The 25,945-nt window shown below is 32.2% G+C and overlaps 1 protein-coding gene across 2 annotated transcripts; it reads right to left on the bottom strand.

Moving 5' to 3' along the window:
• Positions 1–1,686: 1,686 nt before the first annotated feature.
• On the bottom strand, positions 1,687–21,486 carry LOC134687517 (glucose dehydrogenase [FAD, quinone]-like). 2 transcript variants are annotated; one of them, XM_063547879.1, is made up of 13 exons: positions 21,402–21,476; positions 14,887–14,979; positions 13,112–13,245; positions 12,339–12,547; positions 11,640–11,829; positions 10,564–10,692; positions 9,742–9,863; positions 8,415–8,582; positions 6,839–6,989; positions 5,994–6,154; positions 5,375–5,549; positions 3,728–3,953; positions 1,687–2,165 (listed from the first exon to the last, which is right to left on the bottom strand). In XM_063547879.1, the coding sequence occupies exons 3-13, from the start codon at positions 13,233–13,235 to the stop codon at positions 1,994–1,996; spliced, it is 1,827 nt and encodes a 608-aa protein (XP_063403949.1). In that variant the 5' UTR covers positions 13,236–13,245; positions 14,887–14,979; positions 21,402–21,476; the 3' UTR covers positions 1,687–1,993. The 2 variants fall into 2 exon arrangements, with proteins under 2 accessions (XP_063403949.1, XP_063403950.1); XM_063547880.1 differs by lacking the exon at positions 14,887–14,979 and having other exon boundaries at positions 21,402–21,486.
• Between the last annotated feature and the right edge of the window lie 4,459 nt (positions 21,487–25,945).

The following is a 25,945-nucleotide window of genomic DNA, read 5'->3' as shown; positions in this document are numbered from 1 at the left end:
AATTTTTCGTAAATCTTAGTAATCTTTTACAAAAATCTTCTCCTCTGAAACTACGTGGCCAAATTAAACCAAACTTGGCCACAATCATCATTTGGTATCTAGTTTATAAAATGTGTGGCATCATCCGGTCACCAAACCAATATGGCCGCCACGCTAAAAATAGCACATAGGGGTAAATTAAGTTTTTGGCTTATAACTCAAAAACCAAAGCATTTCAAGCAAATCTGACATGTGGTAAAATTGTTTATCAGGTCCAAATCTATCTGCCCTGAAATTTTCAGGTGAATCGGACAACCCGTTGTTGGGTTGCTGCCCCTGAATTGGTAATTTTAAGGAAATTTTTCTGTTTTTGGTTATTATCTTGAATATTATTATAGATAGAGATAAACTGTAAAAAAACAATAACTGTTTACAAAGTAAGATCTACAAATAAGTCCACATGACTGAAATAGTCAGTTGACCCCTTTAGCAGTTATTGCCCTTTATAGTCAATTTATAACCATTTTTCGCAAATCTTAGTAATCTTTTACAAAAATCTTCTCCTCTGAATTTACTGGGCCAAGTTAATAATAGATAGAGATAATTGTAAGCAGCAAGAATGTTCAGTTAAGTAAGATGTACAAACACATCACCATCACCAAAACACAATTTTGTCATGAATCCATCTGCGTCCTTTGTTTAATACTCACATAGACCAAGGTGAGTGACACAGGCTCTTTAGAGCCTCTAGTTTTATAGATTTGACCGTTGGTTTTCCTGTTTGAATGGTTTTACACTAGTAATTTTGGGGCCCTTTATAGCTTGTTGTTCGGTGTGAGCCAAGACTCCGTGTTGAAGGCCGTACATTGACCATAATGGTTGACCTTTTTAAATTGTTATTTGGATGGAAAGTTGTCTCATTGGCACTCACACCACATCTTTATATACCTATATATGTCCTGATGGAGGATGTAAGATCTCTCTAAATTCTTTAAGTATGTTCGCTACTCTGCTTCAAAATACCAAGCTTTTTAAAAGACTCATGCAGTTTGTTATAAAATGAAAGTTTATGAATAAAGGAACTAAAGAGATAGAAAAAAATTGAGGGGTCCGTGTGCTTGTTTCCCAGATATAAACTATTGAATATTTGACAGAAAATGATTTTTTCATACATTTTACATTAGATAGAAAAATAAATTAACGCAAATTTTAGAACACAACAAAAATTAACATTCCTGTAATCAAATATATCATAGTGCCAGTTCTTTTCTGTTTTACTATTCTTTCGACAATCGATAGTATTAACCTATCTCTTTTATTTCTTTACAAGTTATTTGTTCTGCATAAGAATCAGGCAGTGGTAAAACATGACAAAAAAAACCCACCCAATTTGACATTGATTTCAGTTCATAATATGTAGTTATGCACAAAAATAACATTCATTTCCATTTTCTGTTCTGGTAAAAAAAGATACAATTTGGTTGGAATGCACTAGAAATTAACGAATAAGGGTAGATAACTCTGTAATTTGCTATCATTCTAACCAATTTTCTAACCGAGTTATTTGATAATCATATTACCAGACACACACAAACGAAAGACTAATACTTTTTAACTCAGGATGATGGTCCGAATTAAATAGCATGATTAGCCCGGTGGGTTTTTTCTTATTATTCTAAACAGAAAATGCAAAAAAACATACCTGAATAATCGTATATATATATAAATAAGAAAATTCGTCAGCAGCAAATACACTAATTACTTTGCATACATATTTCTGATATTTCATTATATATCTTGGCATTTAAAATGCAGAGTTAACACATTTTAACACATTCCAATTGGAACAAAGCAAGATCCACATGCTAGATTTATACAACTGCGACTACTTCAGAAACGTTAAGTCTACATTTGCCATACACTAAATCTACAAAATTTATGTTTGACCTCCTTAGAATGAATTTAACTTTACAACAGATTATTATAATGCTCTTTTAAAAAAAAACTGTTTGCTTTATAATTCCAAATGTTTAATCTTATCCCTGAAAGCTTTGACAGTATCTTTCCCCCTAATGAGATCTGCTGCTTTCTCGCCAATCATTATACACGGTGCATTTGTATTCCCTGATGTTAAATGTCTCATCACAGATGCATCAGCCACACGTAATCCTGTTATGCCTTTTACTCTGTAATAGATAAACGAGGTCAATCTTTTGGAAACACACGCAGCATTTCATGTTTGTTAAATAGTTAGGATCCAAATCTAAGTTACGATCAAGTCTTAAATGATACATTAACTGTTAGTTACAAAATCACTATCATGATGTTTCTGTGTATTCCTTTTAATATGCCTTATTTTATATACAAGACGAAAAAAGGTTGCATGTCATTGCTCCTCTTCATATACCAGCTAAATAGATATTGACCATATTATAATAATGATTGGTTGATTTTATAAACAATTTTTTTTGTATATTTTCTCTGGCCTGAAATACATTTCGAGTTGTAAGAAGTGCCAGGATTTATTTTCTCGAGGTTCTGTCTAGCTGACTGTTTCTTAGATAACTATACTTAGTTTGAAAAAAAATATCTTTTAGTTATTTCGTTTGTGCATTGAATAAATCTAAACAATGAATTTTCATTGAATTCCTTGTACGTTTAAACATTAACGTGTACATTCCTGTACTGGTTCATGTTTTCACCCAGTTATGCCCTTTGCAATGGTTGATAAATGATATCTTCAGATACTTCTTTAGACGATCAATTTCAATGTATAGATAGTTATCAAAGGTACCAGGATTATAATTTAGTACGCCAGACGCGCGTTTCGTCTAAATAAGACTCATCAGTGAAGCTCATATCAAAATATTTATAAAGCCAAACTAGTGTAAAGTTGAAGAGCATTGCGGATCCTAAATTCCAAAAAGTTGTGCCAAATACGACAAATGTAATCTATGCCTCGGATAAGAAAATCCTTAGTTTTTCGAAAAATTCTAAGTTTTGTAAACAGGAAATTTATTAAAATGACCACATTATTGATGTTCATGTCAACACCGAAACGTTGACTACTGGGCTGGTGATACCCTCTTATGGAATAAGAAATAGTCTTTGATTTTTTTTTAATTTGAGATGTGTTCTTTGTATCTTTTGTATCTGTTGTTACCGGATACGAACTAAGACTTCGGGAAACAACTCGGATTACCGTAAATTTTGATGTTAATGTATTCAAATTTTCTAAACATGCCTGCCTTTGTAAACACACACACACACACACACCAACACACACACACACACATTAACATCTATTATTGGCTATCCGTGCGGTAAATACAATAATTATTAGTCTTTGTTATTGATTGTTATTCAAAACAATTCTTTTGCATCCCATGTACCGAACTAATTTCGTTTGTTGTTCTGATTGATATTGCAATACAATGAATTTTGCAAACGTGAACATAAATATGACTGTAGTTATCCATTCGTTTGATGTGTTTGAACTTTTGATTTTGCCATTTGACTATGGACTTTTCGTTTCGAATTTTCCTCGGAGTTCTTATTTTTTAATTATTTTCTTTTACTGTTTGATAGCCAATAATAAGGTGTGACTGACAAATTGATATTAAAATGTAAAATAAACATTGCAATAGCCTGAGATTTAATCACTGTTGTTCATTTGTTATTTCAGATCTTGTTCTACTCTTCAAAAACAAAATTTGGAATGCTGTTTCTGGTAATACATTTAACAAACCTAAGTTGTGGATCGACAACGGAAGTAGGGTCTGTCTTTGACCCCATGCGACATGTTGATGCAGGGTGGTATCCTGTCATTCCCCAGTATCGTATGATACATTCCCAGTATTCGTCGGAGTCAAACTCTTCTGTGTCACAGATACCCTTGAAATCCATTCTATTATAGGTTGCACCTATTTCTTTAAAAGCTTTTGTCTTTTCCAATTTACGCATTATTCTGATACCTTTTCAAATAAAAAAAACTCTTGAAGCATGCATGTTCAAAAATCTTTGAAATGTTTGAAAACATGAAATATTCTTAAAATGTAAAATGTCAACAAAATTATTATACTCACAAGCATGCTTTTCATAAAGGAGTTGGTCCGGTAAAGGTTGATTTTTGTATCAAAGTTCACTTTCATCTGAGGACTGGATTTGGACACTTTTTAAGCATTTAAATGTCTAATTCAGTTGATTCAATTAGTTTATGTGAAAGATTTGAACTGATTTAGTCATTAAAGACGCTAAATTTCAAGCCTTAAATAAAAAAAAATCCTTCAAATATCCCATAATATGTCACTTTTCAGATGTTTTTTTATCAAAAACGAAAATGGCCGCATTCGTATTAATTTTCAACGTTTAAATATGTTTTGTATTATGACTAAATACAACTAACTTTAGATTAATTTAAAGAATAAACACAAATGCGGCCACTTCCATTTCAGGCGGAAACCGTCTGAAAATTAACCAAAACGATACAATTTCGAAGATTTCAGTAATTTAGCATGACTTAAAGGATCTAGTACCCGATACATGTGAATTGAACTGTCAAAACAGCCAATATTTATGTAACAAAAGTGTTTTACTTTCCAATAAATAGCTTAAAGTTTACATTTTTACAATTTTGTAAAACTGCTATATATCTTACTTGACCTACTCCTTTCTTAAAAAATATAATAAAAAAGCCATGTTTTGATGAGATGTCATCATTCATTACCTATTTGTTTTTAGTTAATCATTTCATTATATTATAAATGCTCCGCATCTACAATCGATGTTGGTAAATTTTAGAAATTCAACTTACTTAAAGTTTTGATGAGGAAGTATGTTTTTCTCAATTCGTTTTTGGCCTTTTGAACTTTTTTTTATTCAAGCGACACTGATAAGTCTGTTGTAGACGAAACGCGCGTCTTGCGCAATTACATTTTTTTATCCTGGTATCTATGATGAGTTTATTTGTAAATGTTTGTGTCATTTTGGTCTTTTGTGGAGAGTTGTCTCATTGGCAATCATACCACATCTTCTTTTTTATATTATTTACATAGTCTTAAATAGATGACATAGTCAACCTAAACAGAGACAATTGTAGATTAGGTTCATAGAAAGGTTTGATCAAATACTTATACATAATAGTTCACATTTCTGGGTTTACACATTTTAGGATTAGAAATTATATATTTTACATTATATGTTATTCTCTTGGTCTTGTTTTGACGTCCTGAGTTTACATGACTAGTATATTGTTTTAGATCCTTCAATATGACTATTTCAACATGAAATTTAAGCGCATATTTTGGTTCAAGAACGCTTCCATTCATATTTTAGTTATTTTCAGTGCTGCTTATAATTAGTTCATTTAGTTAAAAAAACGCTATTCAATACTTACCAGCAAGAAGAGTCTTCACATCATCATATTCGCACAGATAGTTTGGGTCAATCTCGGGGTAATCGAATGGATCAGTACTCTGAAGTCGTACGTAACCTGTACATTTCGGATGCTGTTGAATGGCAAGCATTGTAAACTCCATAGAACTGGATCTTGTTTGTAGTAGTTTTATTACCTTTTAAAATTAACCAGAACCGTAGTGTAAGTGTAATTGAAATGAAGATGCATTTTTATCTTCCAAATAGTTTTTTAATCAGATAGCAACTCGTTTTACACTGTTTATATCAGCCTTCTAGCAACACACCTTTCTATTTAAAGGTACACTATTCAATAACGGTATGTTGAGTATGTTTGTATTCTGCTACATTTCGATTATTCAATTTTCCTTTAATGAAATAATTAAATAACAAACATACGAAAAATAAAATGGATCATTAGAGATCCAAAATTCAAATCCATATGAAATTTAGAAAGAAAAAAAAAACTTTGAATTTCGATTTTAAGCTTTCGATTTTCAACACCTATACTTTTCTAATTTTCTTTCAATCATATTGATATGAATCAATTTATTATACATGGTCTTGGGAGTAATTCTAAAGTAAAAATCGACAGTTCTTACAGACTTATTATGATTCACTGGTATACCATATTCCATATATTGATCATCTTGTGCAATGCTGAAAAACTCAAGCTGATAATCTGGATACAGTGGTTCTGTCTTGTTTCGGTCTGTCATCCTACCAAAAATATGTCCTTCCAAACCAGTTGAGGTCATAACTCCTGCATTGAAAAATAATAACTGTGTATTACACACACTATCTTGTTTTGATTATTGTTATTGTGAATGGTAAGTGTTTTAAACATAAATATCAAATTTTGAGTTTTTTTATAGAACCAATTGCAACGCTGACGATCTAAACTAATAAGTACCAGGAAAAATCGCGTCGTAATTGTCGTGTTGAGAATATTTGATAATTCATGCTTATTGTATCGCTGTCTTATTGGAACAATTAGAGCGTAAGAAGGTGAAACAATTGATAAAAGAAAGAACTTCTGTGTTCAAATCTATGTAATATCTTTTTCATTTGATTTTGGGGGTTGGGGTTAAATCCATTTAACAACATATATCTCAAAGGGAATATATAAATAATGTTAACGTTAATTTAAATTCCTTTCATATAAAAGTCATTTATTCCGACATTTATTGTGGAAATCAAATCAAAGATTGCACACAAACCTGGGAGATGATTCCAGTGGACAATTGAAAAAAAAACAATGCTGGAATTAACAAAGCAAATAAAAGTTCTAAAACACATTTTTAACAAAGGTTATGTTCGTTGACTATGACTTATTTTCAAATTGTCTTACGAAAACAAATAGTCATAAGCTGTGAATGTTAAAGTATAACTTGTGCTGAGGAAACGTTATACGCTCTTAAAGTTTTTTATTAATGTAGCTATGTACCTTTTCCTAATACATTATACTGTAGTTTATTCCACAACGAGGCTGTTGCATCAGACGTAGTACTGTATGGTTTGTTTATCAAAAACTTCACGAAAAGTTGATAATGATCCTGAAGATTTTCACCAACTGGTAAATCGGCAACAACAGTAATCTGGGGGAAGATTGGAAGAAAATAGTATTAAAAAGTCAGCATCATGGATTAAAAAAAAAGGTTTTTAAAATGAATATCATGATTAAAATCATATATTAATTTTTACAGAAATTATTTAGTCAACCACGATTTGTTAAGAGTTTATAAGGCCACCAGCCATGTATGAACGACACTTTGATAAGCCAAAAATACAATTTACTATAGACGTCAATTCCATAGTATGGTAGGCAATAACCGCTATAATTATACGAATATATTCTTGAATTCATAAAATGCAGTCTTTTTAATTTCTAAAATGCAATTTACTAATTTGTAAATAAAAAAAAACTGTAACATGTATGAGTTTACATCGGATACATTCATTTCTATATTTTCCTGATTTATATAATGTAACTACTCAATTTATGTGCAAATCAAATTTATTAATTTGTTGAAGTCTTGTCTTGTTTTGTTAAATGAAATTCAACATTTCTTAGTTTTTGTTGTTATTTTTTAGTCATGTTTTGAGAGAATGTATCAGTTTCATTGTTACCGCCTAGCCAAGGAAACGTTTCGATGATCACGAAAACTACAGGATACAAATCACTAAATTACAAGTCAAGAATAAAATAGGTTCCACAAATTCCACAAGAAGGCGCTATTTTTGTTGTTGCAGATATTTTTCCCGTTGGCTTTGGTGGGATGTAAGAAGACAAATAATTGCGTTATCAATTAACTGTCATTCGAATATTCAGTCCGTTATAATATTTACAGTTTATAATACTTTATTCAAGTTCGTGCCATATAAGATGGTAAAATTCAAACAGAGGATTTCTTTCTATTGATTTGTACTATGTCATGGATAATGTCGTTTTCGTTGTCTATTTTCACTACTTTGTTGATATTAAAAACTCCAGAATACGGGTGCATGCGTGGTTTGTCATGATTGAAAATCACACCTGCTGTTTTGATGTTTACATAAGACTCATCAGTGACGCTCAGATCAAAACAGTTAAAAAGACAAACAAATACAAAGCATATATTAGTGGCCAATGGTTGTTTCAGAAAAATCATGTGCATTATGCCATTTTAATTTAGTGCAGAATGTAGTAGTTGATGTAACATTGTTGTCTTCCTGTTACACATACAGAAACATAGGATGCCATTTTGATAAGATAAAAATCTTAATATTTTAGAAATTTAATTGAAAAGAACAGTGATATAATGTCTCCCGCCTGTCAGTGTTCAAATGGCAATTTGTCTGCCAAATACAAAAGAGAACTGTACTTATATATATCAACTACTACAGGTATATTAACACAAACAATTCCAAAAATAGTCTTCAATGTTGACCTTTGGCTCTATTCTGTTCTTTGGTCGGATTGTTGTCTCTTTGACACTTTCCCCATTTCCAATATCAATTTTATCACAACTCTACGAGATTACCTTTAACTTTGTCAGATGATTCTTTGGACCAATTCCAGATAACATTAAAATAACAGGACTGTTCATGGCTCCGGCAGATAAGATAACTTCTTTTGTCGCATAGAGATTCAGTTTTCTGTTGTCTTTAATTACTTCTACACCGATAGCCTTTTTACCCTCAAGTAATACCTGTTAAAATATAAGATAAACTTAAGCTATTTTCTCGTTTACATCTTCAGGCTCCATACTCTCGTATAACTCACATGAAACTTTAAACACATACTTTATTGAAGCAGTTATAAGATAAAGCGTTAACCACCATCGGATCTGTTCGTGGTAGTTTCATTTTTATGCTATGCTTCGAGTTTTTTTTAAATGGTTACCGCATATGTTGATTTGATATTATTGTGTGGATAAATTGATATAACAAAAAAAATTATACACCAGAAATTTCATTTAGATGGGTATGTTGTGTTTAAATGGACATAACTGTTTCATTTGGGAAAGATCTTGAATTCTCTTTCTTTAATGCAATCATTTTGAAATTTCAAACAAAATCATACATGGAATGGTATTAAAAGATATATTCGGCGACATACCAAAATATAAAAATACGAATCAGATGTTGTTTATATAATAACGCCAGTCATGTTGTAGGACCATTATAAAGCGATTAAAGGTTTATGTTGCATCACAAAAAGTAAAATAATCAAAATAACTATTAAATAGAAATTCAAAACGGAGAGATCTTCCGAGAGATCTTCATAAAGTGGCGAAATCAAGATCTCAAACACATATTACGAAGGGGAAACAACTGTCATATTCCTGTTCTGGTACAGGTATTTCTTATGTAGGAATAAGTGGATTTAACCAGGTTTTAGAGCTAGCTTAAAATGTAATTCATGTATTTTGTTTTGATGATATATTTGTTATTCTCATGGGATTTTGTCTGATGCTTGGTCCGTTTCTGTGTGTGTAACGTTTCGATGTTGTGTCGTTGTTCTCCTGTTATATTTAATGCGTTTCCCTCGGTTTTAGTTTGTTACCCCGATTTTGTTTTTTGTCCATGGATTTATGAGTTTTGAACAGCGGTATACTACTGTTGACTTTATTTAAGCTCTCACTTGTATGTCAGTGGCATACAAGTTTAATTTTGTAGAGACTTCTTTATTCATATATATTCCATTAGTTCAGTAATTGTGGCAAATATCTCGAAATGCTGTCATACGAAAATGTTGCAGCTGTTAACTTATACAGAAGTTTTTAAATTAATATTCAATATTCCTAAAAGAAAATATAACGTACAGTGTCTTTATAAAGATAGGAAATGCAGGAAAGCATAAAGTACCTTTGTTACAAATGTATTGATACTTATGTGTAAGTTAGATCTATTGATAACAGGTCTTAAGTAAGCTTTTGCTGTACTTTGACGTTCACCATTCTTCATGGACGACTGCATGTATGAAAAACCTGCAAATATTTCAAATAGATAATCAAATAAAGAGTTTTTCGCAAAACTATTTGTTTTCACTCACAAATAAGTATTTTAAATTCAAAACCTGATTTTATTTAAGAACTTGTTGTGTATAGTATCTATTATTTCACCATTCACCTTTTAAAAATCTGTAATGAATCATATTTTACATCTGAAAACAGCGCGTGCAATATTTCTGAATGTGCAATTTATTTATTTTTTACTTTAATCCATTTTGGACTTAAAATAAACTCATCATAGATACCAGGACTAAATTTAGTGAATACGCCAGACGGGCGTTTCGTCTACAAAAAACTCATCAGTGACGCTCGAATCCAAGAAAGTTTAAAAGGCCAAATAAAGTACGAAAGTGAAGAGCATTGAGAACCAAAATTTATAACAGTTTTGCCAAATACAGCTAAGGTATTCTATGCCTGAGGTAGAAAAGCCTTAGTATTTCAAAGAATCAAAAAGTTTGTAAACATTAAATTTATGAATATAACCATATCAATGACAATTCATGTCAGCACAAAAAGTTGTTTCCGTTAATTGAACATAAGACTTTTGCTTATAAATCAATGTTAAAATGAAGAATTATTATCTATATTGGTATACTAGTAGTTGATACAACAGAAAGACGATAGATCCATAGTGTGGGTGTATAAAAACAAAAATACTTAGAATAAATTATTCTACCTATTTGATTTTCTCCATTCAGGTCAACATGTTCTATACCGATTTCATGTGAAGCTTGTTTATAAATTTCTGGAAGTGGCGTATTTCTGACTTCACTTACACCTAAGTACCCTCCCCTCGAGTGATAATCTGTAAAGATAATCAATAACAATTTTCAGACATAATTGAGAATAAAACAATAAATGTTTATTGAAAGCGTTTTGAATAGCTCTATCTTGTATTCAAGAATAGTCTGTAGAATGAAAATTTGATTGTTGATAGTCTACTGAATAAAACAATAACTATAAAGGGATAGCATGTGGATAATAATAATAAGCAAGTAGGAATAGTTTGGAAAATGAGTATACATATAAAGTATGGGGAAAGAGATAATATAATGTCCTTTCTATTTTTTTCATAATATGTGTTCAGTTTATTATCGGTTATTCTTGTGTGGACGAAATGCACGTCTTGCGTATTAAATTTTAAATCTGCTCGCTTTTGTTAGCTTTTATTCGTGTGCTTCCCTGTCCTAATTGTTCTCCCATTTATTTGTATTGTATTCATGTCATGTAATGTTGTCATTTAAATTATGTATTAAACATTGCCATAAGAGCGGAAGGTTTGGCATGCCACAAAACCAGGTTATACCACCATTTTTTCTTCTTAAAATGTCCTGTACCAAGTCAGGTAAATGGCTATTATAGTTCGTTTCTGTGTGTGTTACATGTCAATGTTGTGCTTCTGTTGTGCCGTTGTTCTCCTCTTATATTTGATGCATTTCCCTCAGTTTTAGTTTATGACCCGGATTTGTTTTTTTTCTCAATCGATTTATGAGTTTCGAACAGCGGTATATTACTGTTGCCTTTAATCATTTATGTTCATCAATTTCTTTAATATTTACAAATGCATATCATTTAAATGAATTACTATGTCATTGATGCTTTAAACAATATTTCATATGACAGATGCATTCAAGACTAAAACTTTAACAGCAGAGAATCAACAGAAAATCATTTACAGCAAGTAATTTGAATTTAATTGAGGTATATAGCAAACATAAAAAACTTTCAACCGGGAATTCAGCTAGTTCGAACCTGAATCATAAAATTGAGGAGCCTGAATATCCTCAATTTTTAAGAAGTATGGTAAGACATCTTTATAGCTCCATCCTGTACACCCCTCTTTTTCCCAGTTGTCGTAGTCATATCTACTTCCTCTGACATAAGTGAGATAGTTTATACTGCTAGATCCTCCAAGGACTTTACCTCTGGGCCAGAAACTTTTCTAGTGAAAAAATGGACCCATTACATAACCGTGCATTGGGAGAATAATTTATCTTTAATTTGCGCATAATCACTTTACAACTTATATCAAAATAAATAGGGCTAAAAGTATATATGCAATTTGAACATATTCTATTGGTATATTGATATATTATATATTTTTCATACGACATTCCAAAAAATAAACAATGATCATGAGAAATCCCGTAATTCCCTAAGACATACATGTAATCTTATTGCCAGAGTAAATCATTTTATAATTGATCGTTTGTAAAGTTGTGTTCAGGCAAACACGTGAAGTTTCGTTTGTCAGGAACAGATAATAAGAAAAAAATGTGTGTACGTGCACGATGTATTTATTTTCCGTATCGACAGTACACTTCAGTCGGGGCATTGTGTACGAAAACATTTTTGTTATTGAAAAAATATCATTTAAACGTATTAAGTCTTTGCTGCTAATGTATACCTTTATTTGCAATAAAACTATATGTACGTGATTAATTACACTACCTGGTCTTGCTTCATTTGATGTGAGTACTTCTGTGAAACAGTATAAAACGACCAATCATTTTTAGTGTTCTCTACGGCTGCAGCTTTAATAGGTGTACTGATATCTTCATTACCATATTCGGAACCTCCTGCTTCTACCAATAACACCGATTTTTCTGGATCTTCAGAAAGTCTGTTTGCTATAACTGCTCCAGATGAACCAGCACCAACTTAAAGAAAATCCAATACAATTTATTATCTGTTAATTATATAGCAAAAGCTATCTCGACTTTGCATCTCAATTAAGTCAATTGATATGTACTAAACTTTCAAGCATGTTAGCGTTTGAACAGAAACTATAAAAAAATTCTTTTAGTAAATTGTGAAAAACAAAATTGAAATCACAATATTTAAAAAAATTTAACGGATTGAAAATTGTTCAATATCAAGCACAAGTTATTAAATTTGAACCCTTTCTACAGATTTAAGAAGGATCGACGGGAACCCTTTCTAAACAAATGGGGACTATCCTATTCTGTGTTTAGTCTCTGGCCTAAATAGCTTTAGATTGTTCTAATGGTACATTGATTGACTAAAAGACCACGACTTCATATATATATACATAAAATGATTAACTTGGCTGTGATGTCAAGACTTGAAATTATCTACGAAGCATCAATGGAATTTTATAATTTGGATTTATCTTAGCATTACTTTATTTTCATACCTTTTTTCAGTACAACTAAATGTGGATCCTACTTGCTCCTGTATAAATATGTAAAATATATACTTACCAACAATATAGTCGTATGAGGCATTTAACTTTACATCTAGAACTACATCTTTTTCAACTGGCAGAAAATAAATTCCTATCAGAATACCAGATACTAACATCAGAATTGTATTATGCAAAGCCATCTTATGTACTCTGAAAATATATATTTGTGTGAAAACTGATGTCGGTAAGAAACTGCAGAAAATACGCCGTACTGATAAGAGATTTAAGGTTTTGTATGATTACCTGTATTTCTTTTGTAATAGCATAATTGGTATATTTTTGACTGCACAACTGCAGATTTCTACATTTGATACCCTTTTGGTGCTGCCCTTTCTGTTTTTGTTTTAATTTCAAGACATGATTTATTTGTTTTGTACATACATGATTCGTATTATTTTAAGAAACATAAATAACTGCTTTATAATTTCATACGTATACGCAATTTTAATGAAGTGATTGAATGTAACAAAGCCTATATAGTATGTCGACATTAACTACAAAGAAATTATAAACATCATTATTTCTTTATCATAACAGTTCAGCTTTTTTATATCGTTGTTGAAGGGCGAATTATAGTATGCATTTCTTTTGTGCAATAGTAAAATATAGTTCTCTGATTTTATTATACATAATTGTACAATGTTCGGCTAAGTATTTAGCTAGAATTTATCGATAATTTTCTTTAGCAAATGTCTAAATGAGAATATGACAGTTGTTTCTTCATTCAATTCGTTTGCTTTTAAAGTCGAGCATTTGGTTTTTGTTAGCTTACATATTATTTAGGCGTGATTTATTCGTGTTAAGAAGCTCGTGTCTGCATGTGCTGCTGTTATCGGTTGTTCCTTATTTAATTTAGAAGGGATACACGTGGCAGAACTCATCTTTGTTATTCTGTTTGGATAGAAGGACGTTATTTTATATTGTGAAGCAAAATTTTTCGTTTAATTGTGTTATATCGTTAGAGTACTTTTCTTTTATTCTACAATTTTAGACTTTTATATAATTAGTTGTCATCTAGATTGGCACTTTAAGCTTTGATTTAGTTTCCTACCTTGGATTTAAGTAAACTTGGATTTAAGTAACCTTGGATATTTGTATTCCTTTTTCACACGTGAGTGGTAACTTTTATTGTAACATTATAATCAAGTTCCATCATTAACATTATGTCTACCAGAAAGTCAAAGAGGCAACCGAAAAAGAAATGCCTTACGATCGTCCGCCTGTAGACTCTAGTGAGGACCCATCCACGTGGAGTAAGACAAAACTCATCCAAGAATTAAAGGAGTTGGGTATCGAAGTTCCTGTCGATATAATATCAAACAAAATGAGACATCCGTTGTTGAAGCAGAAGTAATTCCGGATATTGGAACTCAACAATCCCCACCGGAGCAACACCCATTCATCAACCCAGAACCGGAGGCGGGTATTCCAACGAGCAACATGTGTAATGCGTTCGTCGCTATGTCCCAATGGTTTACGGGTTTACAAAGTACCGTTACCCAACTTCTTTTGAGGAATCCCGGATAAAAGCAGAACACAATCAAAGACGGATTTACCCTTCAGCATTGGTACAACCAGTCTACTACCGTTGATAACTTTACCATTACTACTGCTTCTCATTCCGGAATACAGGAGAATTGTGTATCCGTAGACACCAACAAGGGAGCCAGATCAGATGATTTTACCGGTATAGATATTGTATCATCATCACTGCAGCGACAGATTATTGACGGTAAGGATGTTAATATAGCTGCCTTGCTTCCCTAATTATGAATGCCCACAATCACATACCGTAATTGCTGGCAGCATTGAGGTTAATCTCACAGGGAAACCAGACATACGATTAAACCGCACACTGACCATTCAGGAATTTATTAAGGCATTCTGCAAATATAAAAGAATAATGTCAAAATCTTATCCAGAAAGACGCGTCGAATTAGATGCATACGAAGAAGACATAATTGATATTAGTAATTTTCACGGGTCTAAGTATTACGATAACCATAAAATGTTTTCAGCCAAAGCGTCCACACTATTAAGAGAATATTAAGAGAACACCACGTTAAGGTAGACTGGAGTAAACGTGACCGAGATTTATTCACACTCGTAGCTGCAGGGCTTCAAATCAGCGTATGTAAATTATGCCACATGTGCGATCACACTACAGAATTTTGTCCACTGCAGCTCAGAAACACAGTAAATCACCAAGAGATTAATAGTACAAGAAATGATGATCGTGGCGATAAGTACGGCCGACCAAAATATTTTCATGACGATAAAGAGATTTGTAATAACATTAATAGCATTAGAGGGTGTACAAAACGCACCTGTACTTTTGCACATATTTGCACCAAATGCCGTTCAACAGGACATTCACAGGTTCTATGTGGGAAACGCCCATCAGCAACGTCTTCATCCAATCAGACACCCCCGATTGATAAAGAAACTCCAAAGACATCTCGTAAAATGTGACTAACTAAATTGGTATGCACGCTACAACCCCGGTCAATGTCAAACTGCTTAAAAGTGAACTTATGAATCATCCAGACAAACATTTCGTTGATTATTTATGTAATGGGTTACAATATGGCTTTGATACTATGGTTAAATATGATAATATTAGAACAATGGAATGTAGAAATAATTAAAGCGCTAGGTCACAGAACGATACAGTTTCAGATGTTATTTACAAAGAGCTACTTAATCGTTTCGTTTATGGTCTGTTTGAAAAATTACGTTTTGATGATTATCGAGTAAGTCCGTTAGGAGTTGCAGAAGGTAAATATTCTATTAAAAAGCGTCTTATTTTAGACTTGTCCGCACCGCACAACGATACAAACGTAAGCATCAACGATCTTATAGACACAGATTTGTGCTCTATGATGTATGTCAAGATAGATGACGCAATTCGTCTCATTACTAATTACGGGAAAGGGACAAAACTCTGTAAGTTCGACATTCAAAATGCATTTAAAATATGCCCAGTACTACCGAAACAATGGCCATTATTTTGTTTTAAATGGGAATCTCATTACTATTTTTATGTGCGATTGTCATTTGTGTGCCGTAGTAGCCCTAAAATATTTGATAATATCTCTACAGCGATTTGTTTTATAGCAGAACACAATTACGTTAAACATATTCTTCATTTACTGGATGACTTCCTTACTGTTGACCCTCCAGAGTTTGATGCCGAAAGAACAATGGCGTAAATGACCATTGTTGCTAATACAACAAGATCTTTGTATAATATAGGGTTTTCTCACTTTGTTAGATTTTTGTTGCTAAATGGTATTACATATAATTCACACGATCTACCTCTTATATCAGAGGACGTTCTCATTTACTTAATAGCACATTGTTTTAAAGTTTTGAAACTGAAACACACTACTATGGAAAATTATTTATGTGGTATACGACATGCATATTTGAAGTCGGGATATCATAATCCTCTAGAAACGCCTCATGGCGAATTTTTACCAAGACTCACTCTGATTTTAAAATCTGTTAGACGCATACAAGGCTCACAAACTAGAACCAGGTTGCCGATTACTTTTCCAATTTTACAGGAAATTTGCCTAAGAATGAGAAAAGGCGTGTTTGATAAATATATTGATTGTTTGATAGAAACAACTTGCATAGTTGCGTTTTTCGCATTTTTGAGATGTGGAGAATTTACCGTCATGAATGTTGATAAGTTTGACCCTCTAACTAGCTTATGCATATCTGATATTATTTTAAAGACTGATTATGCTATTCTGAGACTTAAAGAATCTAAAACTGATCCATTCCGAAAGGGAATAGATATTAAACTGTTTAAGATAGATAACTCTATTTGCCCTTTTTTGGCTTTAAAAAGATATTTAAGTATTAGACATTCTGAATTTGGAATTGGATGTCCATCTGACCCGCTTTTTATAACAGGTAATAGAGAAGCTTTAAACAGACAATTTTTTCTAGTGAAATTGAAGAATATTTTAGAACTTTGCGGTTATGACCCAAACATGTATAATGGTCATTCTTTCAGATCTGGTGCCGCAACTAGTGGTGGGAAAGCACGCGTAAAAGATCATATGATCAAAGTACTTGGTCGATGGAAATCAGATAGTTATTGTAGATATATCAAGATTTCCCCAACTTCTATCAAATATGCTCAACAAAGTTTAACTGAGTCGTAAATATATATTTACATTTGTATATACTCATTGTGTTATATAGCTATAGGATTGTTTGCTTATGTATACATATTAATACACTTTATTCTTAGTTTACGCGGTTAATTTCTCTTGTCTTTAAAACAAGTTTATTATCGTTGATATATTGAAGGCTAAACCACCTCACACCATCCTTGGGGGCACTCAGCTGATTCTCATCTGAGTTTTTGGACATTAATGAAATTTTATTGTCTGGATCTATAAACCAAATTTCATTTATTCCCCCACGAATTCAGTTGTCTCATCACCACCGTCAGTTCAACTCGTTCGCCAGCCATGCTGCGCTGTCAAAGCAGTAGGGAGCCATGCTGTGCTCCCTCGGAACCATGCTGTGTTCCTTCGAACTGACGGGTGTGTCACTGCCTTGGAAGTTTGCTTCTCATGAATGCTTATAAACTTTTTAGGCAGGGACTGGTCAAAATTTATACACAGCTGAGAAGATTCTGAAGGGCCAAAAAATAATTGTATAATCATAAACTTATGTAAATCTATTGAATAAAATTTGGTAGTCTGTATTTTCAATTTTATGTTTAGAAGTACTTGATTTTCCACTGGGTGATGTTGACCACAAATCGCCAATGAGACATATTTATTACTTTCACGGTCTTTATCAATGATCTAAATATTTACTTGTTTTACAGTTCAACTCACACACATATTATGTTCTCTACAGAAGTCTTTACTTTTGCGGCCAGTCAAAACTTTGATGTATCACTATTTAATTAGTATTTTGATAGGCACGTGCATAGTATGAAAGAGATATTCCGAACATTAAGCTGTTCTCCATCTAATTATAGAGTTCAAATGCACATGGATCTTGGGTCATTTAAGGTCTTTCGTCTCAAGGATTCCGGGATGATTGACAGGAATAAAGTCGGGTTTAGGTTATTTGCCTTACTGCTCGAAATTTTGGCGACCTCATTATGCTGCCCCTTTATAGTTCATACTACAATATTCTCCGTGATTTGGCTATTTATCTCGATTTGTTTTCTCGTAATCAATTTACGAGATTTGAAAAAATATTTAAACATCTATCCACTGTTGGCATCTATTGTAAACTTTAGAATAGGATTACTATTAGAATGGTAACTGCGCTACCCGTATTTTCTGAACTTCGAGGAAAATTCAAAACGGAAAGTCCATAGCAAAATCAAATAGTAAAACACATCAAACGGATGGACAACACCTGTCATTTTCCTGGCTTGGTACAGGCAAATATGGAAAATTATGAAAATAACCTAGTTTTATAACGCTAAACCTCCCAAAATGTAAGTGAATAATCAACTTGTCGTCATTTGGCAATACGAACTTGAAATTTAATATTAAATTGTATTTGACAATAGAACGTATTTACTTTATTACAAATAACAAGTACTATTAGTTATCTTGGTGTAATCAGGGGTGTACAGAATTTTACACCGTTGTTAAAAATTCATACACCCTGAGGCGCAACCGAATGGGTGTATGAATTTTCAACAACGGTGTAAAATTTCGTACACCCCTGATAACACCAAGATAACGAATTTATTTCTTATGATCAATTTTATTACTCATTTTTAAACCAGGATGTAATAATTGAAAAATGGTAATGAAAAATTTCCATTTTCACAAATTTTCAATGGCGAACTTGCTGTGCATTGTCAACTACTTTTTTTACTTCATTTAGGTGTGTTCTTTAGAATTGTTTGGGAAAAAAAAAAATATTTAAAAAAAAAAAAAATTCTTTGGGACATTTTAAAAAAAAAAAAATTTGGGGGACATTTTTTTATTTTTTTTATTGAGCAAATTTTTTATTTTTTATTTTTATTGGCAAAATTTTCATATCTAAAATTTTGGGCAAAATTTTCATTTTTAGAATTTTTGGCAAAATTTTATTTAACCCCGGGTGAACCAGGGTGGGGTGTAATTTACACCGGGGTAATTAACCAATCAGATTGCAGTTTTTCTGCTGCATAAGAAATAAAGTTTCTTATTTCTTAAATGTACCTTGATACTAGTAGTTGAAAGTTATTTTATAACATTTATACATCTGCCTTGCACATTTAAACTTATGTAATTTTGATTGATATGGTGTTTTTAATGATATGAGTTCTTGATCGAATGAATATAATATATATATATATTAAGAATGTTCACCTCACTACACTCCAATTCTTTAACTAATACAGGTTTTGATAAACCCTGTTTATATGTACATGTCAATAGTTATCAAAAGTACCAGGATTATAATTTTATACGCCAGACGCGCGTTTCGTCTACATAAGACTCATCAGTGACGCTCAGATCGAAATTGTTAAAAAGCCAAATAAATACAAAGTTGAAGAGCATTGAGGATCCAAATTTCAAAAAGTTGTGCCAAATACGGCTGAGGTAATCTACTCCTGGGGTAAGAAAATCCTTAGTTTTTCGAAAAATTCAAAGTTTTGTAAACAGAAAACTTATAAAAATGACCATATAATTGATATTCATGTCAACACTGAAGTGCTGACTACTGGGCTGGTGATACCCTCGGGGACGAAACGTCCACCAGCAGTGGCATCGACCCAGTGGTGTAAATAGTTATCAAAAGTACCAGGATTATAATTTTATACGCCAGACGCGCGTTTCGTCTACATAAGACTCATCAGTGACGCTCAGATCGAAATAGTTTAAAAGCCAAATAAATACAAAGTTGAAGAGCATTGAGGATCCAAATTTCAAAAAGTTGTGCCAAATACGGCTAAGGTAATCTACTCCTGGGGTAAGAAAATCCTTAGTTTTTCGAAAAATTCAAAGTTTTGTAAACAGAAAATTTATAAAAATGACCATATAATTGATATTCATGTCAACACTGAAGTGCTGACTACTGGGCTGGTGATACACTCGGGGACGAAACGTCCACCAGCAGTGGCATCGACCCAGTGGTGTAAATAGTTATCAAAAGTACCAGGATTATAATTTTATACGCCAGACGCGCGTTTCGTCTACATAAGACTCATCAGTGACGCTCAGATCGAAATAGTTAAAAAGCCAAATAAATACAAAGTTGAAGAGCATTGAGGATCCAAATTTCAAAATGTCAAGCCAGTCTTAAACCTAAAACATAGATAAAGATCCAAACTTCTATAAATATGATATGTTGTCCCCTTTAAGTCCGATAGTTATAACAGTGATATCACTAGAATTATACACATGGTAAGAAATGTATACAAAATCTAAAACATCAGGGTATTGTTTAAGAAGTTTCATAACAGCATTTACAGTATAAGTAAAAGTGTAAGTAATTAGTTAAGAAAGAATCTACATATCCTTCTGTTATGATGATTATTATTAATGTATGCTCAGACATCAGTGATTTAGCTACTTTTTTTCTAATACTATAATTTCCCTTTTTTTATATATATATAAAAATATATTTTATGATTGAGCTGAATGAAAATTGCAAAAACATATAAGGACTTTTAACACACAAAAAAAAGAAGCTAAAACTAGTGTTAAAATTTGAAAATTTACCCATGAACGTAAAACAAGTAAAGACTTCCTGGCATTGCGGACATACAAATTTTGAGCACGATTATCGTACTCAGAATCAGAAATCAACCAATCAAAATGATGGGTTTGTTGTTTCAACCTGAAATTGTATATTCCGAGTACTGATAAATTGTATTACCGTGAACCAAGATATATAGAACCCTTCATGTGTAGGGGATATATGTTTTCTTTTGTAGGGAATTAAGCTAGAGAAGTATATAGATTGAATAAGATGTAGAAGATTTGTAATCATATAAAACTACATCGAGAACTTGCTAAAAATTATGTACCTAGGGTGCTTGCTAAATAATATGTCTTCGATTGGAATATCAAGGTATCTCCCCCAATATATACACCAGTTTTTGACACACATTTGATATGTGTGGTGTGTATTTCTATAGTTAAGTGACAAAACACAATGCTGTGTACATGGTGTATATACAAAAATGTCGTCATCAAATAACCTATATATAATGAACGTTTTATGAGTGTGCGTTTTCAACAGAAATCATCTTTGATCAGAATTGGTGTAGTCTACAACTTTGACAAAGTAACAATATATACCATAAAAACAAAACTTACCACGTAAAACATAAACTTTTATCAACGTACGATATTCGGCAGCCAGTCATCCAAGATAAACATGATCAAGTCAGCTTGTTGACAGTATAATACTAGCTTTTTAAAAAGCTTAACGTGAATTATTTAAATAGTACACGAGTTGATTTCAAATCTTTGCCTTCCGAATTAAAAAGATTAAGCAGATTTTTTCTAGAAGTTATTGTTGTAAAAACTGGATCGCACTATTTTTCAGTTCATAAGTTAGTTTCTAAATTGATTTTGTTTTCATTATATTTATGAAAAAAGAATGTTACAAACTATATTTTGACAAATAATTAAAGCCTTACTGACATATTGTTCGATCAACGATTCATTATAACAATTGTAAATGCTTGATATTTGCTTTTCGTTAGGTATTTCTTGAACCATGGAAATGAGGCCAAGAACAATATACATAAGCCAGAATAATGTAATTATTTTGGTTTGTTATATCTGTTTTCAAAATACAAAACGTCAGCACTCAGCTTCTGCAACCATCCACGTACTACACTCAATTACTAAATATATGAAAGTTTTGTTACTCACAGTTTGCAATGCAGAACGTAAATCGTCTATCCTTGATAAAAACTTCTGATGACCAAAGGCATATTTATAACTATGAACTAGGCAGTTCATCAACCATCTTAAATATAAAGTTCTATAAAAAATGTAAACCTCATGGCCATATCTTCTTGTCATATTTTGAAAAACTCCTTGCAGTTAAAATAATATACCCAATGTACTTTAATATTTGTCTGAAGTTCCTTGTTTATAGTTTATGGTGAAAAACGAAAGTTCCAACTTCCTCAGGTAAATATCCATTTTCGACCACATTTGTCATATACCGACCAACGTTTTTTAATTCTTCACTGAAGTTCATCGATTACTTCGGTTTTAACGTTCCTGATGAAAGTGAAACTAGGAAAAACGCTGAAGAGTCATAACAATTATGAAGCGTTATGTTTAGCATTTGTATTTAATAGATTTGACAACAATACATAATTAAAATCTTTAAAGGGTTTAGTATTTGGCAGTGTATTTATGGCATCTTGAAAACCATCAAATGAGCACGAAATGATGAACCTTTTCTTTTCACATATTTTATGTAGAATTTTGGTAAACACAGAAATATTAATAACAATCTTGTTCCAAGTAGTAAAATGTCACTCGAACCTAAATCCCAATTATCACTATCAGTTATCATCCAAGAAGGTTATGCCAAAGAAATAGAAAACTTATATTCATTAGAAATTATAGTTTACTTTCATTGTAATCAATGCCAATTTTCTTATGATAATATTGTTCCACGTAGTAAAGTACAGCTCATGGTAAGAAACAGGTGGATACGAATATGATGGATTCAGATTTCTTCTATAAATGGCCTGCTAGAATCATTACTTGAATACTGCTCAGAAAATAAATTTGAGTAGAAAAATATGAGTGTTTGTCATTGTAATGGAAACACTATTTTTTTGGTTGTTAAGCGTGGTAAAATCTTTCAAAAAGCCGCTAAATCACTACAATACACAGCCCGATTATGACTAAAATTAAACTTTTTTCATAAAGCAAAGCTTTATTTTTAGTTAAGATTGCATGTCATTCAAATCTGTTACTGTTTGAATAAATTTACCAAAAAGTGCATATTTTCAAGTTTTCTGAAATGTGGATTATTGTCAAAACTGATGAGTCTTGTTTTGACGAAACGCGCGTCGTACTAAATTGTAATCTTGTAAACTTTGATAACTATTTCAATTATGTTTTTCAGAAAAGTGCAAATGTTTACAGCATAGTTAGCACTGTAGTTATTATGTTTAAATATTACCAATTGAAATTAAATAGAAAAATATGTGGAAATCTCTTTTATTTAATCACCATAGTAACCGATTTTTCCTTGGAAACAGAGTTATTATTTGCAAAATATTGTGGTTTAAGGTAGCACAATAAAACGATTATATAGTCGAATCTCCAATCTTTAAAATGTTGTTAATCTTATATATACACTGCATATAAATTAATAAAAGAGGTATCTATATATAGATGACAGATGTATCTTTTATATGAATGCAATATTTTAGTTATGCAATCATTACGTAATCAATTATTACTAGAACACACCCGCGAAATCGCGGGCATTCAGAGCGTATTTGAAAGGATGTAAAGTGTTGTAGGAAGAATTTTGGAAAAGATTTATTGACTTGAGAATTTCAGGAAAAGTATCAAATGTCATAGGTACTTGGGGACAGGAAAACAGCTGTCATTGATATATTATTCAGACCCTCTCTCTATTAAATAAACCCTGTGACTGCCGTGGATAGTAAACTTGAAAATGATATCAGACAGAAATACAGTTTATTCGTAGTATATGTATTTGTTTCAAAGTAAAAAGAAAAACGCAAACCGGAGATTTAATCTGACTTAAATTTCGTCCAATGACGGATATCAGACAGAAAATACACTGTATTCGTAGTATTAATGTATGTTCAAAGTATACAGAAAAACACAAACCGGATGTATAATCTGACTTAAAATTTCGCCCAATGACGGAAACATATCCGGACGTCTTTATTCTCGTTTTTCACCCAAAATAACTCAATCTGAATAATGATATGAATGGATGACAAATGCGATTATGCACTGTACATATAGGACACAGAGGCATGATGATTACTTTATTGTAGAAAGAAGAGAAGCGACACCCAAAATGAGGTCTTCTCGTTTAATAGTATAGATGCAATTAATGGCAAGATCTTCGTCATTTCTCTTGAATGAATTTAGCTCTTTTATCTCTTTAACTATACAGAACATTTTAATCAGCACAGCAGGAGCTTTTAAAGGGTGTCGCAAAATATTGCTATCGTATTCAATTCTCTCATAAATCTCTAATTAGTGTGAACATCTTTAACACATAAAAGTAGATAATATTTGATTAGGTGTAAAATTTGATCTATACATTCTATCCGAAATCTAAGACATCCTTTTGTAGAAAATGACTCTAGGAACAACAATAATGAATAACAATAATAAACTCTCTATTGGTATCCATGAGAAGCTAATTTTAATTGAAAGTGGCAATTTCTTGTAAACTCTTGTAGACACAGTTAACATTATAATTGATTACATAGTTATTGTATAATCCAAACATTTCATTAATTTGAAAGAGTAATGTGTTAGCTATCCATAAATGTCACTTTTCTAAATTATCAACCATTGTAAAGAAAGTTACAGCATTATAAAACTAGGGAATTGGAGTTATACCATCTTTGTATTGTGCTCCTTTAGAACTTAAATGTCCTTAATTGTTTCATAATCCATCAGAAAAATACAAACCATAATACGCTTACTTTAAATTACCATTGACACGCGTGGCTGTCTTCAATAGTTACCATAGAAAAATTTATAATCCAGCTACCATTCAAAAGCTATATCAATGAAAATCTATGTAAAAAACACCATGCAGTTACTTATTTGCAGTCCTCGTGGAATTAGTGCAAACACCATCAATCTATTCAGCCGAGGACATCCGCCAGCATGTGTTCCGACCCTAAGTTTGGTACACTCTCCCAATGGGGTCCACAGTAGAGATCATTCACTGCGCATTGGTGATTGGTTTCCAGCTACTACTGTCTCTTTTCGTCTATTTCCAGCATGACGCTTTCTCTGATGCTTGGTCCAGTTTCTAAATTGCTGTTCGTCTTTGCAGGCCAGTCACTCCTACTGTAGAAAACAACTGCTACACTGACTGTGCAGCGAAGCCTCGGCAGCCTACCTCAACATGAAAGTTTTATGCCTTCCATCCTCTACCTCTGCATTCTCTCTGCCACCAGCTCTTCATACTTTGCCTTTTTTCTTTCATTGGCTTCGCTATATCTCTCCTCCCAGTGAACAGTCAGCTCTATAATAACAACCTTTTTAATACCGGGAGACCAGAGAACCATGTAAGTTGGTACAGTACCAGGAAATTGCAGCTTTTTTCATAGATCTACTTCTATATGTCAGTCTCTCCCATGACTTAACATGCCTGGTGTGTTCTGTTTACTTTTCTGACCTTGATACCCCCTTTCACAAATTGGATCTAAATAGGGTTGTTTCTAGTGTGTTTTGCATCTTTCCTCTGTTTCCTAGTTTTCTCTATCACTCAACAAGTACCAAGAGTACTTGATTGTGTCGCAATGTATATCTCCCCTGTGTAAGAGCGATATTGCATCCTGACAGTACATGTTATAGTGTTCCTCTGTTTCTATCCAAGGGACAATCTAGTGTTTCTAAAAGTTTCCACCTACGCAGATTTTTAGGTGTTAGTTACACGTCATACAAGTTGTCGTCCTTAACGAATAAATCAAACAACTTAAAGCCAAATTAAGTACTAAAATTACTTCTATTGAACACAGGAACAGTTGTCACTGTCATGAAATTTCGAATTTCAGTGCTCTTCAAAGGCGCAATAGTTTTATGAATCCATCTGTTTTGAATATAGTAAATACAACAAAAAGAAAGGATAAGAACTGTCATATTCCTGATTTGGTACT

The sequence above is a fragment of the Mytilus trossulus genome, chromosome 10 (genome assembly GCF_036588685.1).
Source record: "Mytilus trossulus isolate FHL-02 chromosome 10, PNRI_Mtr1.1.1.hap1, whole genome shotgun sequence".
Classification (NCBI taxonomy): domain Eukaryota; kingdom Metazoa; phylum Mollusca; class Bivalvia; order Mytilida; family Mytilidae; genus Mytilus; species Mytilus trossulus.
The sequence above is the reverse complement of the archived record's forward strand: the minus strand, read 5'-3'. Positions and strand labels throughout refer to the sequence as shown.

Bases quoted from the DNA above. Each gene is read 5' to 3' on its own strand.
- LOC134687517 (XM_063547880.1), bottom strand. From the start codon at position 13,235: ATGGCTTTGCATAATACAATTCTGATGTTAGTATCTGGTATTCTGATA. The intron at 6,990-8,414 runs GTAATCTCGTAG...ATCTTCCCCCAG, and splicing joins ATCATCTGACAAAGTTAAAG to ATTACTGTTGTTGCCGATTT. The intron at 5,550-5,993 runs GTAAGAACTGTC...TAATTTTAAAAG, and splicing joins CAGTGAATCATAATAAGTCT to GTAATAAAACTACTACAAAC.